This window comes from Metarhizium acridum (assembly GCF_019434415.1).
Source record: "Metarhizium acridum strain ARSEF 324 chromosome Unknown scaffold_1, whole genome shotgun sequence".
Classification (NCBI taxonomy): Eukaryota; Fungi; Ascomycota; class Sordariomycetes; order Hypocreales; family Clavicipitaceae; genus Metarhizium; species Metarhizium acridum.
The window spans coordinates 2,123,659-2,138,356 of NW_027094015.1; the positions used below are offsets into that span (position 1 = coordinate 2,123,659).

Consider the following 14,698-nt stretch of genomic DNA (forward strand, 5'->3'; position numbering starts at 1 on the left):
TCCCCAATCTTTGATCAATGTTTTGCGCTTTTTTCAACCGCTTTCTTGCGACTTTGCTGTAGGATTGGTGCGCACATAATGAAGCGCCAGGCTGTTTGTCAGTTGCGAAGGGTTGCGGCCTCGCCCAGACCTGTCCTGCTTCCCCTCCATTTCGCTCGCGCGTATTCCACCCATCCGCCCCAAGCACGTTTAAACAAGCCGATAGACTACTCGGAAACGCAATTATTAGCTCACAGCAGCAAGGGACCAGCCCTTGGTAATCACAATGAGATTCCTCCAGAAGTACGGAACGGCGCCACTAGAAAGATGAACCTGTTCCAGGCCATCAACGATGCTCTGGGGATTGCCCTAGCCGAGGACGATTCGGTTGTGATATTTGGCGAGGACGTTGCGTTTGGAGGAGTCTTTCGCTGCACAATGAAGCTCGCAGAGACGTATGGGGCCGAGCGCATCTTCAACACCCCCTTGACGGAGCAAGGAATCATGGGCTTTGGTATAGGTCTGGCGGCACAGGGAATGCGACCAGTTGCTGAAATCCAGTTTGCCGACTACGTATTCCCTGCGTTCGATCAGATTGTCAACGAGGGAGCGAAACTAAGATATCGTGAAGGAGCTACAGGAGTCCATGCCGGCTCATTGACAGTTCGCATGCCCTGTGGTGGCGTTGGTCATGGTGGCCTGTACCACTCCCAGTCACCCGAGAGTCTCTTCACCCATGTCCCCGGATTCCGAGTTGTTATGCCTAGATCACCAATCCAAGCAAAGGGCCTTTTATTATCAGCTATTCGAAGCAATGACCCTGTCCTCTTTATGGAGCCCAAGATTCTCTACAGAGCTGCCGTTGAGCAAGTGCCCGAGGCTGCCTACGAGCTGCCTCTTTCCAAAGCCGAAGTCGTCAAGGGGGGCGAGGACATTACCATTATTTCCTATGGTCAGCCCATGTATACCTGCCTATCAGCTATCCAGAAGGCTGAAGAAGACTTGGGCATCTCTTGCGAACTGATTGATTTGAGGACCGTGTATCCTTGGGACAAGGAAACCGTCTTTGCCAGCGTTCGTAAAACTGGGCGCGTTCTCGTCGTCCACGAGGCAATGGTCAACGCCGGAGTCGGTGCCGAAGTGGCCGCAGCTATCCAGGAAGATCCCGAGACCTTTGTCCGGCTGGAAGCTCCTGTGGGACGTGTGGCAGGCTGGAGCATTCACAGCGCCTTGATGTTTGAGAAGTTTAACATTCCAGATGTTGCACGTAAGTTGAAGGTTTTCTCTATGAAGACCTGTATAAGAATTGTACTAACTACATGTACAGGTGTTTACGAAAATATCAAGAAGAGTCTCAATTACTAGACTGTGAAAGCAAAAGAGAACCACCCAAAAAAAAAAAAAAAAAATTCATGAGGATTATAATTGTACATAGGGCATAGCCAGTGCGGCGTTTTCCACTTATGTAGACAATAAGTCGTCTAAACCGACGTTTAGTTCCGTTGACGCGTAATATGAGGTTGATGTTGACCTTGGAGGCTAGTTCAGAGTGGAATGGTTAGTACATGGCTATGGTAGTATTTTGTATGTGGTCAAAAAGTACCCGTCCTTTGGTCTGTGCCTGAGCGGCTCTGTTGCCCCTCGTTCGAGATCCGCCCCGCCTCAGCTGAACCTCCACCCAGACAGATCGCATGCTTCGGCCGAGTCTCCTGCGCAATCCGTGTCCTCTCAACGTACGTCCTTGCATTCCTCCTTGTCAACGGATACGCAGCTGTGGTGCAACCTGTTCGCATCATGTCGCAAGTCGAGACGGTATCCGCCTTCGTGGAGGGAGCTCCTCCCGGCGAGGTAAGTCTCCTCTTCTCACGATAGCTCCTCCAGCGTCGCGTCATCATTGATGCTAACTCACCATCGCAGCTCGCCGATGTCATTGCCGGTTCGACTAGTGCTCCGAGACCGTCATATTCGCATAGTTGCTGATTCCATTCGCCGCAGACATCAAAGCCTTGACGGTTTCTTCTCCAGACATTGTATCCGAACTCACTCCCGCCTTTGAGAAATACAACGAAGAACAACTGGTCACCGTAAAGCTGCCTGGCAGCAGCCAACCGGTATGAAATTTGGTGGAATCTGCAGCTAAGAGACATGATCCGATACTAATGCTGCAATAGGTCATCATCAGTTCACACAACGCCCTCGGCCACGGACGATACTACGACGTAGAAAGCTCATCGAGCTTTGCTGTCGACCACGCAACACAGGCACGTTGATTCGAGGAGTCTTTGGGTGTTTTCGAATGCTGACTGAGAAACAGAAAGCTAGCGCTGTGCAAAGCCATGTGATTGAAGGGCCTCAAGTCGACCTAGTGTATGTCATTACCGAGCTATGTTAGAGTGGAGAGCCCCGGAGCTGACAACGCGCAGTAAATCGACACTGAAAAGCCTTGGAGCATATGTCAAGGAGCACTTTCCGAACGCGTCATACGGGACGTATCCCATTGAAACCGACTCCAAAGTAGCTATTATTATTGTGGCCAACAAGTATAGCCCAAACAACTTTTGGTACGAGCTCATTGCTGTTGATGATATCCCCGTTTCGTCCTTCTGATAACAATATTCGCGGAGGAGTAATCAATTTGCAAAAGCGGTTTTCCGTGACTAATATTTCCTAGGAATGGACGATGGCGATCACTATACGTATTTGATCCAGCTTCCGGAAGCCTGGAAGGCTCCATCAAGGTCGACGTCCATTACTACGAAGATGGCAACGTCCGCCTGCTTACCAACAAGCCAGTCACGGCTTCCATTCCCTCTGGGACTGGCGCCGGAATCGCCAAAGAAATTTCAGCAACGGAGAAGAAGTACCAGGAGGAGCTGAACAAGAGCTTTGTCAGCTTGAGTGAAGGCGCGTTCAAGGGACTACGGAGACAGTTGCCAGTAACAAGACAAAAGATTGAATGGGACAAAGTGACGAGCTACAGGCTGGGACAGGATATCGGCGGGGGCAATTCTAAGCGATAGACGGAATAACGCAGCGGCTTGAGTGGGTGATGCATTGCATAGAGATGTCACGACAAGACTAAACTATATCTGGCTGAATACATTCTACAATTCTGGAGGGAAAAGAAAAAATATCGTATCGGTCATTGCGAGCTCCGTGACCGGTGTAGAATTCACATGTCAAGCGCGCATCTACTAGCGGCCGGAGAGGTAGGGATCGGACGCGTCAATTGTACCGTGCGTGGAACTGATAATGACAGACGGCGGTGGCAGAGATGGTGGCAGAGATGGTGGCAGAGATGGTGGCAGAGATGGTGGCAGAGATGGTGGCAGAGAAGACCAAACATGCAAGACACCCACTCACGCACCCAAAATAGCGTTTTGCGTGTTTTCCTCTACCAGACCCGATTGTATGGGCTCGTTCGGTGTTCGGAAACTGCCTCGGGATGTGTTGCCTGCCAGCTTGGCCTCTCTCCACACATCCGTCGAGTCGTGGCAGGTTTCCCCAGATATGTGACAAGAGGAAATCCGGGGGTGAATGGGGACAAGTATTTCAAAGTGATGAAAAACATGTGCCCAAAACATTACTGCCACATGATTGTATCGATTGGAATTGGTGCGCGCCATAACTACGGCCAAAGGCCAACTTGAAGCGAGTTTTTGTGCCCTCCATCGTTGGCGGGGCCGCGCACCCTGATTCCAGAACTGAAATCTGCATCTATCTGTACTTCTGTAGATAAGTGCTCCGAAGGACGGCACGGCAGCACGTTCGAGTCCATCACTCCGCATCACGTAATAGGTTATGCGGTGGGGTTCATGGCAGAGACAGTTCAGCTTGTCGGAGTCAACCATGGCTTTCCGTGGTCAAAAACCGAACAGAGCCGCCAACATTTCGGAACTGGGTTGGGTGGGGTAGAGCGACACGGGAAGCAGAGGCGGCCGGTGAAAATCCAACTCGACATGGCTGAGGGGGCTGCAGATGGAAGTTGGCTTGGGACGGCCTGCAGCCCGGGATGGTAATGCTGACGAGACCGCAATTGGACAAGGTGTCTTTTGAACGGGCCTTGTGAGTGTCGTGGGACTTGACCAGACGAGGCAAGTGTTGCCCGTCTGCCTGGTGTATTAACAGGACCTCCGGAGGAACCAGTGGCGCCTATCGACAGCCTCGCGGCAGTCAGAACACTCCATGTCCGTAGCGGAGCACTGCCTGTGCCTGTAGCTGACCTTGACATCTGGAAACTTGCGTAAGCAGTTCAGACGCCTTCTCTGTCTAACTCTTTCCCAGGGAGTTTTTTTTTTTTTTGCTGGGGTCTGGAAGTCTGGGCGAGTGACGCACGAATCAAAAACGTTGAGCAGTAATTTTGAGGCAGGCCATTGGCCAGTGCCGTGGATTCCGTGGATCCTCCGACTGGGACGGAAGTTGGAGGACCGGGTGGTGCCAGCTACAGCCAGGCTGTCCGTCCGTCAACCTACAGGCTGGACATCTGGGGGGGGCTGAGGCCACCATAGCACCATCACTGTGTGTGCCTGGTGCATTCTGGAGACGCCGACCCTGTTGCCGCCAAGTCAATTGGACCGGGACCAGACCCTATCAGACACTCTCTTTCGGGGGCCGCCTCGACAATTGCCTGCTCCTGGACCCTTTCTCGTCTTCCTTTCCACATCATCTCGATTCCATCCTCGATTCCTCTCCGCTTCTCACAGGTCTCTTTTACGAGCGCGTTGACGGCGTTTGATCCCCTGGTTTTTGCCATTTCCTGTCCATTGCCTTGTTTGCAGATCGAGTTACCCTCCTGTTGCGCTCCCGCCGCAAACCACCCGTCGCCCACCATGTCGTCTACCGTCGAGCTTACCTACCAAGATGTTGCCGAGCACAACACCAAGAAGGACATCTATGTCGTGATCCATGACAAGATTTACGACTGCACTCAATTTGTTGATGAGCACCCGTACGTAATTGCCGCCCTTTGGAGCACTACTCTTTTTTGTCGGACTACAGTCCAACATACCAAAAACAAGTGCTGCGCTGTGGGACGGAGCTTATGTCGCCCACACGCAGGACATGTCCCCTTTTAAAAAAATGTACCACGAGCTAACAATGTCATGGTAGTGGTGGCGAAGAAGTTTTGCTCGATTGCGCCGGCCAGGATGCCACCGAGGCCTTTGAGGACGTTGGCCACAGTGACGAGGCTCGCGAGACCTTGGATAAGCTTCAGGTCGGTGTCCTGAAGCGACAGGTACGCTCCCCCCCCTAAACCCCGAGGCGTCATTTTGTGTTTCAACTTGAAGATGTACGTTGAATAAAGTCGCTCATCAACTATTTCTTTGCAGCCCGGTGATCCTGCCCCTAAGACCGCTCCCCCTACCTCATCCGGTGCCGCCTCTGGCAGCAGCGACAACACTGGCGTGGGCATCGGTGTCTATTTCATCATACTCATCGGCGGTGCTCTGGGCTACTTTGGTTTCCAGTACATGGCCAAGCAGCAGCAGGCTCAGCAGGCTGGTGCCGCATAGATGCTTTTTCTTTTTGATTTTTATACATCTTCAGCAATGATGAATTTCTCGTAATGCTCCTGAGGCTGGCCTTGTCCCTTGCAAGCGACGATTGGTTGGCGAAGGAGAGGGGTACGAAAGAATTTTTTATGAAAGGGAGTTGGGGTCGAGGAGGGGAAGTCCCGTTGAGACGTCGAGTAGCGTTTCTATACAATGGCTCACACCCTAGAAGAAGCCTCGTCTTCGTGGGGACAGCTGACGGCGGGCAACTTGGAAATGCGGTCTCAGCACTGCCTTATTTAGAGGCTGAGATCTATTTGTACTGGGTTAATGGTAGATATTGTCCACTAGGCCAGTCTTCTCTATAGAATTATAATGATGGTTTTGTAAATCGCTCGCTTCTTTCTCTGCACAGGCGGAGCGCAGGCAGCCACACCATGTAAACTTGTTTGCTTGTCGCAACAGTCCGCTCTTCTTTCAATTTTCCGTACCAAACTGGGAGGGAACTGCAAACAGGGTCCGCTCATGTTCCACAACACGCAGAAAGTGGTGGTTCGATTGTACCAATCCCAACTCGCGGAAATCACATGTCACTCATTCGTCCGGAACCATCATTACATGTACGTAGTGCTCCGTACTCCGTACCTGCTTGCAAAATGACATGGTCTGACGCAAAATCAAATGACTGGCCCCATCTAAACTCGGAATTTTTTCTCTGCCAAAATCATACGAAACAAGACTGATTGTAAATTACCAGGATTGGCCCAGTATGGCAGCGGTTACAACTTACAATCACAAGCGAGGGATAGTCATAGCTGGTTTGTTTCACCATTGGCCAAGACGATGCGCTTATTCGCAGCGACTTTGTTTATACTTCCGGGTCACGAGGCGGGCGGTGAGCAAGGCGTCCGATCCGACGCACCCACCATTTTCTTCTTCATTTCCTGCAGCCTCTATAGTCGATTAAGTCGGTTGGCTCGGGGGGGCGTTCAATGTTCGGAGCAATGCCAAGTGTCGAGACGTCAAGCCATTCAAGCAACGCCCATGTACTTGCATATAATGTACAAGGTACAAAAAAAGTAGCAAAATTTCTGCTACAACAAAGATTGAGTTCATCCCAATTTCTTGACCACACTTCTGAATGTGCCTGCGCAGCAATAAGGTTTATAAGGTTTCTATGGTGAGTGAGACGGGCAAGGCGGCGGACAGACCAATCAGCGTGCAGAGTCAACTAGCGGCCTCGAACCTCAGACTCGACTTTCCAAGCACAGCCATCAGCGAAGCTCTGCCTTCTTCCCGTCTTCCTCCCCTTCACGGCCCCTTCATCTCCGTCGCCCGACCCCCACGACCTCTTATCGAAACGCCGCCACTTCTCCATCTCGAGGCCCTTCCACTCATTGCCCACCATGTCCTCATACCTGGAGAAGCAGTCCTCCGCCTTCCGCGGCACGCTGGCCTCGGCGGCCGCGAAGCTCTCGAACCCTTCCAGCACGAGCGCCGGCAAAGCGACGTCGCTGGCACCGCCGTCCCCCTCGCCGTCCGCCGCATCGGACAGCACCACGCCCACGGCCAAGAGGAAGCGCGACCTGGCGCCCGAGGTGCCATTTTCTCAGCCCACGTTGACGGGGTACGGTGCCGAAGTCAAGACGCAGATGGCCTTTGCGGTCGAGTATCTCAAGAAGAAGGGCGAGCCCAAGAGCATCACCGACATCATCGACCATCTCAGCCTGCGAACCTTCCCGGAGGAGCACAAGCGGGAGCTGACGGAGGGACTGAGGGGCCACCCGCGCGTCGAGTGGAAGCCAGACGCCAGCCTGAGTGAGCAGACGTGGAAGACGGGCATGTACTCGTACCGCCCCATCATCCTCAACGTCAAGGACGGCACGTCTCTCCTGGCGTACCTGCAGCGCAAGACGGACGCCTCGGGCGTTTCGGTCAAGGACCTCAAGGACGGCTGGCCCGACTGCGAGGAGACGCTGGCGTCCCTGGAGAAGCAGCACAAGGTCCTCGTCGTCCGCACCAAGAAGGATAATTTCCCCCGCTACGTCTGGGCCGACGACCCGTCGCTGCACAACGCGGTCCAGCCCGAGTTCCAGGTCATGTGGCACCGCGTCCCCATCCCCAGCGTCGAAGACATGCACCGCAAGCTGGTCAACGTTGGACAGAAGCCTACTAGCGAAGACCCGCTCAAGATCCAGCAAGCGGCGGGCAACAAGCCCAAGGTGCAGAAGAAGAGGGCGAGCAAGAGGACGGGAAAGGCGACAAATGTGCACATGGCTCATTTATTGCAGGATTTCAGCCACATACGGCGATGAGTGGCCATCGTTACATCACCTGCCCTTTTCCCTTTTTTTTCGAGGGATTTTTTTTTTTTTTTGAAACTGTACAATTCAAATGTACTGGGTCCTTGGATTACGGCGTTTCTAACAAGGTTCCGGCGGCGAGTCGACAAAAAAAATGGAGAAAGAGACTTTGGGTCTTTTTAATACAGGACATGGCTAAATTGGAAGCACAGATAGCAGCATTTATCGGCGTTTGGGACCACGGATTCGGAAAACTGTGGTGGAGCATATTATATCCTTTCGCGTCTAGCACGGACTTATACACCTAATTCCATCTTGAAGTATCTTGAGGCCTGCTTGGTGACTTTGTCCATTCTGGGGCATCAAAGAACTATGGTCTCGTATGCATCTAGCAATTGTTTTCGTCAGTTTGTGACAGATACTGCCGTCGAGAGCCATTCTCCAACGCCATCATCTCTACAGTTTCTGTCGGTCTCTTTTATTGTCTGGAATGGCCTCCTCGGGGTATTTTCAAATCTCGTCATGACACTCGTCATAACACTAATCATCATCTCACGGCTTGCTCAACACACGCGCATTCTCCGCCCATATCCGCTCAAACAGCTTGTCGAAAACCTCCTGCTCCTGATACCCACCGACCTTGTACTTTCCCAAAACCGTTACGCATGGGACCGCCTCGACACCCTTCTCCTCCACGGCTGCCTCCGCCTCGTCGTCTACAAACCGTCCGTTGTCATCATCCCTCAGATCTGACCGAACTACATCTGCGGGCAAACCTGCTATCTCACTACCCAAGCTGACCAGGACGTCTTCGTCTGAGATGTCCTTGCCGTCCAGGAAATGGCTCCGAAACAAGGCCTCTACAACTCGTGCTTGGGCTGCGGGTCCACGGCGGCGGAGAATGTTGGCGATGAGGATCTGAGAGGCGCGCGTCGGGCCGGTGTCACCTCTGACGAAGAATTTGAGGCCGTAGGATGCACCGACGGCACTGACACGATCAAGATGCGGCTGAAATTTGCCCGGGCCGCCAGCCATTTCGTCGTACAGCGCGATCTTGCCACATTCTGACCCTCTGTCAGTGGTGTTCAATGGTTCTTCATTGGCATGGAAAGGCTGGCGGTATGTAGAAGTTGTTTTTGGCAAGATTAGACGGGTCTGGGTGGAAGTGGATGGAAAGCATGTAGTAAACGTACTGGTCTTGAACAACGGATTCAAGCAAAATGATCGCCATACGACCTCAAACTCAACCTGTGGGTGCTTGGACTCAAATTTCTTCATGGCAGCCTCAAGACTGCGCTTCTCAATCCAGCACCATGGGCATAATGTGTCTGAAAACAGTTCGATGGGCACGAGCAGCCGCTCCGCCTGGGAAGGGGAGGGCATCGAAACAAGTTTCCCAAGGGCGGTGGCGGTCTGGGTTAAGTCCAATCTGTCAAGTTGAGAGACGGCCGTATGGTACACCGATTTACCTCTGGTCTCGAAAGATACACCGTAGTCACTTCTCTCAACGTGGAGGCTTCAGCAAACGGGAACAGGAACGGGCGCCCTGAAATATAACGGCCCGTCTAGTCGAAGGTGGGATAAAATCGAGCGAGGCTGTCACAACAATTCTGGCGTATACTTGAACGAAAAGCCGTCCAGCAGCTTTTCAACAGGTAAAATAATGGAAATAGGGGCCAGCGTCTCAGTCGCGTCTGTCAGTGGCAAGTTCAAAGTGACTGGTGTATGGGCTCCAGTTGATTGATAGAAAACGAGAACCTCCGGTTCTTCTCCACCCCGGTGCCAGGACTTATACGCCATCAGATTTTTTGTCTGTTACGCTGTCCCAGTTGAACTTGAGGAGAAGCTTTCATCCGAGGTAAGTAATCATTATTTCCGCAATGCCGGCAGGACCCCAGCTGAAATGGCACGGCTGGCGGGTTTTAGATTGGCGGGCGTTGGATTTGTATTGCTGGACAAGGGACTCTGGATTAGTGATCAGTAATCATGGTGCAGCAGACCATGCGGACGACAAGCGTTGTCATATTTCTCAGGTCCCTCTTTTCCCGTCATGGAGGGTGGTAACTAGGTTAGTGGATTCCTGATGCGACGGTCTTTGGACCGGGACCGTATCAAGAAAAATGGCGGCATCCGGGATGGAAATCGCAGTATACTCGATGGAAGAAGCCATGCGTGTCGCAGCTACAGACAGAAAGAAGCATATGGACTTTAGAGGGAACTTATATCCATCCCTTTGAGTGTGCGCAGGTGCCTGTTATGTATATACTCCACTTTTCTCTAGTACTTGCTAAGTACGTCGTTCATAACAGGGTAGCCACTTATATGCTTGTAACTTTTAGTATATAAGGCACTTTATTTACCATATATATTCTTAGGTGACTTAAGTATCTTTTAATCTCATGTCTTTAACTGGTTAACATCCTTGGTCGTCACCAAAATGGCACCTGCGCACACTCAAAGGGATTGCACATGCGGATTCGGCAATCGTTTGGAAGGAGCCTCCTTGTCCACCGCCACCAGCCCCTCTTGCCGTTCTAGCGTCTGTTCCGCAGCTGCAGCTCAACAGCCACGTCATTCCCCAGTCAAATACATAATCAGAACTTAATATTGTCAGAAGCTATGCCGATTTCGAGCCGCACCGCTCTTTCAAGTTTCAAATGATCCTATTTTCCCTAGACGCCTTCACCTCATGGTCAGAAACGTAGATTTACATGCTCCTATAAATTCTCCGACATTCCCTTTTTCTTTCTTCCGCATCAAGTAGACTCGAAAAAGGCCTATACTAGAAACCAACATCAATGCCATGCACTCCGTATAATTGTTTTGGGAACAAGTGACAGGTAATCATGACTAAATGTGTACACAAAACAAGACACCATCCGTTCCTTTTCTGAGTCTTTTCAAAAAAATTATGCAGCCAGATCATCCATTTCACTCATTAGATGTGGGCTGCATGCAGGTCGATGCCGGAGTAGCTCCCATTGGTTCAAGACCCGAATGCGACTGCATGTCAAGCATCACGCCAGAGAGTGACCTTGGTAAACCACGTCCTCATTCGTCTCTGGTCTACAAGTCATGTCTCATGCTTCACACCGTTCGATTGGGCTGTACCTAATAAATGATTCACTCTGGCTGGCACAATCATTCGTCAAGTGGGATTTATATTAAACATAATGGCGGCGAATTCATCTATGATTCGGTGTGTCCAACACCTCTTGGTGCTCGGGTAAAATCCATTCCCTGTCCCCAGTCTACATACAAATAAGGAATATAACAATGATGTGCGCCCTCTTCTCGGATTCCACCAGTCCCTGACGACGCCTGCCCAGCCTCCTGCTAGGAAAATTTGCCTGCACCCTAACGCACTCTCGCAATTCTCGTATCCGTCATACCAGATGGAAGCACATGAGTAAGAAAAAAAAAAGAAACTAAATCAATGGCGACGTCACGCATCGTCCCTATGTAATCGGCCGCTGCCGCTCTACCGGGCTGAGCATAAACAAAAGAGGAAAAAAAGACAGATATGAACGTAAGGCGAAGAGCCACAAATGCATCGAAACAATGATGACATAACTGTGTAATCAGTGAGAGACGGATTGTGTCGCAGGGCGCCCGTCCGCCCACTGTAAACAACTCGATATGAGCATGGAGCATGGTAAACACTCCTAGTATCCTTGCTGTGTGAGAGAGGGCTTAGCTCCAACACTTGCAGCAAATCGGGACCCAAAATGTCGTCTCTCCTAAGAATAATCTATTGATGTGTCGTGAGTGAAACAAACGATGAGGGTATCAATGGACCGTTGTCGGCCCCGTGTATTTGACTGTTCCATTATTCAACATTTTCGAGCTATAAATAGGCCACCTAAGCCATATGTACTAGCCCAGGTTCGGCGCTTTGAGGTCGACGCATCTGGGCTGACGCGTTGTAATACATTTGTCCCATCGCTGCGTTTTGAGGATATGTGTCTGGTTCGGGATACACATAACTTCCTGCTCCCTGAGATGGCGACGGAACATGGGATGGTGACTGCCAACCAACACTGCTCATGTGAGGGCTGCCTCCGGAACTACCGGGCTGGTGCTGCTCAACATTCGGTTCCAAAGTGGGCGGTGGTCCATAACTCGTTGGGTGCGACGTGGGCCTCATTCCTCCGCTGCTGTAACCGTTGGACGCTGCTGAATTTGGGCTACCTACCCGTAGATGTGGTGGAAGTCCGTTTTGCTGCAGATATTGAAATTCACCGGGATGTCGGTTCACGTTGGCCGCGGTAGTCATATCCATGCTGGGGGACATGGACATCGTGCGGTGGCCTGGAGAAGGCGTAGTTAGGGGCGATCCATGACTTGACAAATGGTCTCCCTCAGAACGTGTTCTTGTTGCCTTTTGTGCTTTGGATGCTGCCAAGGCGGCTGCCGTGGCTGCCGCCGCTTCCTCAATTGTTCCACTGTGGTGATTCTGATGTCGAGTCAAGGTGGTCCGGCGTGTGAAGGTTTTCTGACAATCGGCGTAGGGGCATTTATAAGGTCTGTTGCCCGTGTGGGTGCGTCTGTGACGGGCAAGAGAGCTACTATCGCTGAAACGCTGTTCAACAGTTGTTTAGCAAAACAGTCAAGAAGAAAAAAAAAGGACCAGCATGCAAGTTCCAGATCCCACTAACCTTTGCACAGATTTCGCAATGATGAGGCTTCTCTCCTGTGTGGACGCGTTTGTGAACTGTGAGGGCAGATCTTTGAATAAACTGCTTGCCACATTCAGGATAATCGCAAACATGTGGTCTCAAGCCAGTATGGATTCGTTCTGTCATCTGCATTAACTTGATGACTCCTCAACTATGATTCAATATCTCCGCCTACCATGTCGTGCAAGATCGCTTCGACGAGCAAAACTCTTGCTGCAAGTTCCGCATAGGAATGCCTTTGCCGGCTGAGGAGAAGGCTGATTGTGCTGGGGCATCTGGTGCATGGTCATGCCATGAACCGTACCCATAGCTCCTGGCATATCTGGAAAGTTAGGTAGAGACATTTGACCTGGCATCGTATTGGGCATGTGCATAGATGCTTGCATTGTTCCTGGAGAAGCATATGACCTCGCGATGTTATGAGCTGTGGAATAGGAGGAATGCTCAGACATATGCGGAGAAACTGAGCGTTCCATACCGTGCTCTGGTTTGACAAGTGAGAGGTGAGGATGGTGGTAATCGGCGTGAGTTCCGACAAAATGTTGCTGCTGGTAATGGTGCGCGAGTGAGCCTACCTTATTATTCAGCATGTTCGTCACATCCATTGCCTTGCGGCACGCCTCGAGATTGGTTCACGGCTCAGTCTGGCGCGTGTGTTAGTCACTGATTTCATTGAGGCCAACACCATGGAAGCAGAATGATTCACTCACGCGAAGACAGCCAAAGTGATGTCCCACAGCACAGAGCCAATGATTGAAGACAACAACAACAATGAGCAACTATCAATGTCAGAATTGGTTTGAAAACAAGGCGCAGGAGACTGCAGCACCAGTGACAGCAAGTTCAGTGCCACGGGTTTCAAGCGCCTGCCAAAAATTGTACAGAGTATGTCCGTATCAAAGGATAAGAACAATAACGCCAAAAGCTTGAAATCCCCTAGGTTGTTCGACACTTTACAGTCTGACCATTGTCCTTGCACAAGTCACGAATAGTGCTACTGCCCCTGTAGTGCAGATAGGAAATAATGGCAACGCTTACCGGCTAGTTCAAAGATACCCTTATACTTTTGATCAAAGAGTACGGCACGGTAGTTGGAAAAACGGTGGAGTGTCAAAAATGAGGTAGCCTCGTCGCCTTTTTGAAATAAGCCAATGGCGCAACCGTGATAAATCTTCCGCTCGTAATTCGTGCTCAAGACCCTACCAATCACCAAAAGATGGCAGAAATCGTATCGTACCTGCTGTGCCAAGAAAGGGGCTGGAGGAGCAGCTCACAGGCCTGGGGATCTCTCGACACGAATTATAACGCCCCTGTCGCAATGTACGCAGTGCAACAGCGGCAAAGTTCCAAGTCTGGCCAGCGAGGGAGCTTTGCAGCTTATTCCCGCTGGTATTCACCACAAAGAAGAACAGTGCCAGAGTGTCGATGGACGATATCGTGACTGGGAGTGACAACAACTGAATGCTGCACGAAGGCGATACTCAATGTTTCTTCGGATTACCGTGAGACGCAACGCCGGCTCGAAATCTTTTGCCCTCTACTTTTCGGGAGTAAGAAGATCGAAGTACCGTACGACGCTTGGGCGGAAGTCTTGGGAATATGAAGTCGATGCGCGACGACGCTGGGATCACGGAGCGGTTGACGGAGGCTGATCTGCGATTTTACACCCCAGACGATTGATTAGTTTGGTCGCAATATAGGCGTCGAAAGCAGGAGCACGCGGTAGCAAGAAAGAGAGAAAAGAAGAAGAGAAAACAAAGACCCTGTGGCAGAAGAAAAATTGCAGAAGATGCGAGAATCGCAAGGCGCCAATGGCCCACGAAGTAATGACCGAGTGCAGGGTCGAGAAAATGCACAACCTGAAATGAATGCGAATGTGGTGGTAGCTACTCGGTACGGCTAGGGGCCCAGCGTCGTGCTGGACTGTTTCTGGATCGATGCCAGTACCGACGTAAGTTTAGGGGCCGAGCCTTTTGTTGGAAGTTGCAAAGACCCACCAGAGACTCAGCAAAGGGAAAGGAAGGGGCTTCCAACGCCAGGGACTGGGGAATGAATGGATGGATGAATGAATGAGATGCGTCACAGGGCAGCTGCAGCCATCAAGTACCACACGGGCACTTGCACCTTGCACCTTGTACACACACTTTTGGAGGCTCCGGACCAGACCCAGTGACAGTACGTCAACCAAGACCAGACAGACGCTTGTGGCCGGGACTGCAGCTGCAATGCTGGATCCGCTCAAGGC

At 51.3% G+C, this 14,698-nt stretch overlaps 6 protein-coding genes across 6 annotated transcripts; 4 read left to right on the forward strand and 2 right to left on the reverse strand.

Annotated features, from left to right (window-relative positions):
* Window positions 1-78: 78 nt before the first annotated feature.
* On the forward strand, window positions 79-1,344 carry J3458_000611 (uncharacterized protein; the record flags this gene model as incomplete). The annotated part of the gene is made up of 2 exons (XM_007811659.2): window positions 79-1,246; window positions 1,307-1,344. The coding sequence occupies 2 exons, from the start codon at window positions 79-81 to the stop codon at window positions 1,342-1,344; spliced, it is 1,206 nt and encodes a 401-aa protein (XP_007809850.1).
* Window positions 1,345-1,773: 429 nt separating this feature from the next.
* CAP1 (F-actin-capping protein subunit alpha) lies at window positions 1,774-2,999 on the forward strand (the record flags this gene model as incomplete). The annotated part of the gene is made up of 7 exons (XM_066116233.1): window positions 1,774-1,827; window positions 1,897-1,915; window positions 1,975-2,090; window positions 2,151-2,240; window positions 2,294-2,346; window positions 2,403-2,540; window positions 2,651-2,999. 7 exons carry the CDS (start codon window positions 1,774-1,776, stop codon window positions 2,997-2,999), a joined length of 819 nt encoding a protein of 272 aa, XP_065978115.1.
* A 1,619-nt stretch (window positions 3,000-4,618) lies between these two features.
* J3458_000613 (uncharacterized protein) lies at window positions 4,619-6,039 on the forward strand. Its single transcript, XM_007811657.2, has 3 exons — window positions 4,619-4,927; window positions 5,089-5,215; window positions 5,310-6,039. The coding sequence occupies exons 1-3, from the start codon at window positions 4,809-4,811 to the stop codon at window positions 5,490-5,492; spliced, it is 429 nt and encodes a 142-aa protein (XP_007809848.1). The 5' UTR covers window positions 4,619-4,808; the 3' UTR covers window positions 5,493-6,039.
* Window positions 6,040-6,877: 838 nt separating this feature from the next.
* On the forward strand, window positions 6,878-7,786 carry tfa2_1 (transcription factor TFIIE beta subunit, TFIIEB, Tfa2; the record flags this gene model as incomplete). Its single annotated transcript, XM_007811656.2, has 1 exon — window positions 6,878-7,786. One exon carries the CDS (start codon window positions 6,878-6,880, stop codon window positions 7,784-7,786), a length of 909 nt encoding a protein of 302 aa, XP_007809847.2.
* Window positions 7,787-8,100: 314 nt separating this feature from the next.
* Window positions 8,101-10,034, reverse strand: J3458_000615 (uncharacterized protein). The gene has a single exon (XM_007811655.2). The coding sequence runs from the start codon at window positions 9,155-9,157 to the stop codon at window positions 8,327-8,329; it is 831 nt and encodes a 276-aa protein (XP_007809846.2). The 5' UTR covers window positions 9,158-10,034; the 3' UTR covers window positions 8,101-8,326.
* An 834-nt stretch (window positions 10,035-10,868) lies between these two features.
* Window positions 10,869-14,490, reverse strand: J3458_000616 (uncharacterized protein). The gene is made up of 5 exons (XM_007811654.2): window positions 13,492-14,490; window positions 13,164-13,232; window positions 12,629-13,097; window positions 12,433-12,572; window positions 10,869-12,356 (listed from the first exon to the last, which is right to left on the reverse strand). The coding sequence occupies exons 3-5, from the start codon at window positions 13,056-13,058 to the stop codon at window positions 11,637-11,639; spliced, it is 1,290 nt and encodes a 429-aa protein (XP_007809845.2). The 5' UTR covers window positions 13,059-13,097; window positions 13,164-13,232; window positions 13,492-14,490; the 3' UTR covers window positions 10,869-11,636.
* Between the last annotated feature and the right edge of the window lie 208 nt (window positions 14,491-14,698).

What these genes read in the sequence shown, in the direction of transcription:
- J3458_000613 (XM_007811657.2), top strand. Translation starts at nt 4,809, where the DNA reads ATGTCGTCTACCGTCGAGCTTACCTACCAAGATGTTGCCGAGCACAAC. An exon ending in CAATTTGTTGATGAGCACCC is followed by an intron (nt 4,928 to 5,088) that starts GTACGTAATTGC and finishes ATGTCATGGTAG; the next exon opens with TGGTGGCGAAGAAGTTTTGC. An exon ending in TCGGTGTCCTGAAGCGACAG is followed by an intron (nt 5,216 to 5,309) that starts GTACGCTCCCCC and finishes ATTTCTTTGCAG; the next exon opens with CCCGGTGATCCTGCCCCTAA.
- J3458_000615 (XM_007811655.2), bottom strand. Translation starts at nt 9,157, where the DNA reads ATGCCCTCCCCTTCCCAGGCGGAGCGGCTGCTCGTGCCCATCGAACTG.
- J3458_000616 (XM_007811654.2), bottom strand. Translation starts at nt 13,058, where the DNA reads ATGGATGTGACGAACATGCTGAATAATAAGGTAGGCTCACTCGCGCAC. An exon ending in AAGCGATCTTGCACGACATG is followed by an intron (nt 12,573 to 12,628) that starts GTAGGCGGAGAT and finishes TGCAGATGACAG; the next exon opens with AACGAATCCATACTGGCTTG. An exon ending in ATTGCGAAATCTGTGCAAAG is followed by an intron (nt 12,357 to 12,432) that starts GTTAGTGGGATC and finishes ACTGTTGAACAG; the next exon opens with CGTTTCAGCGATAGTAGCTC.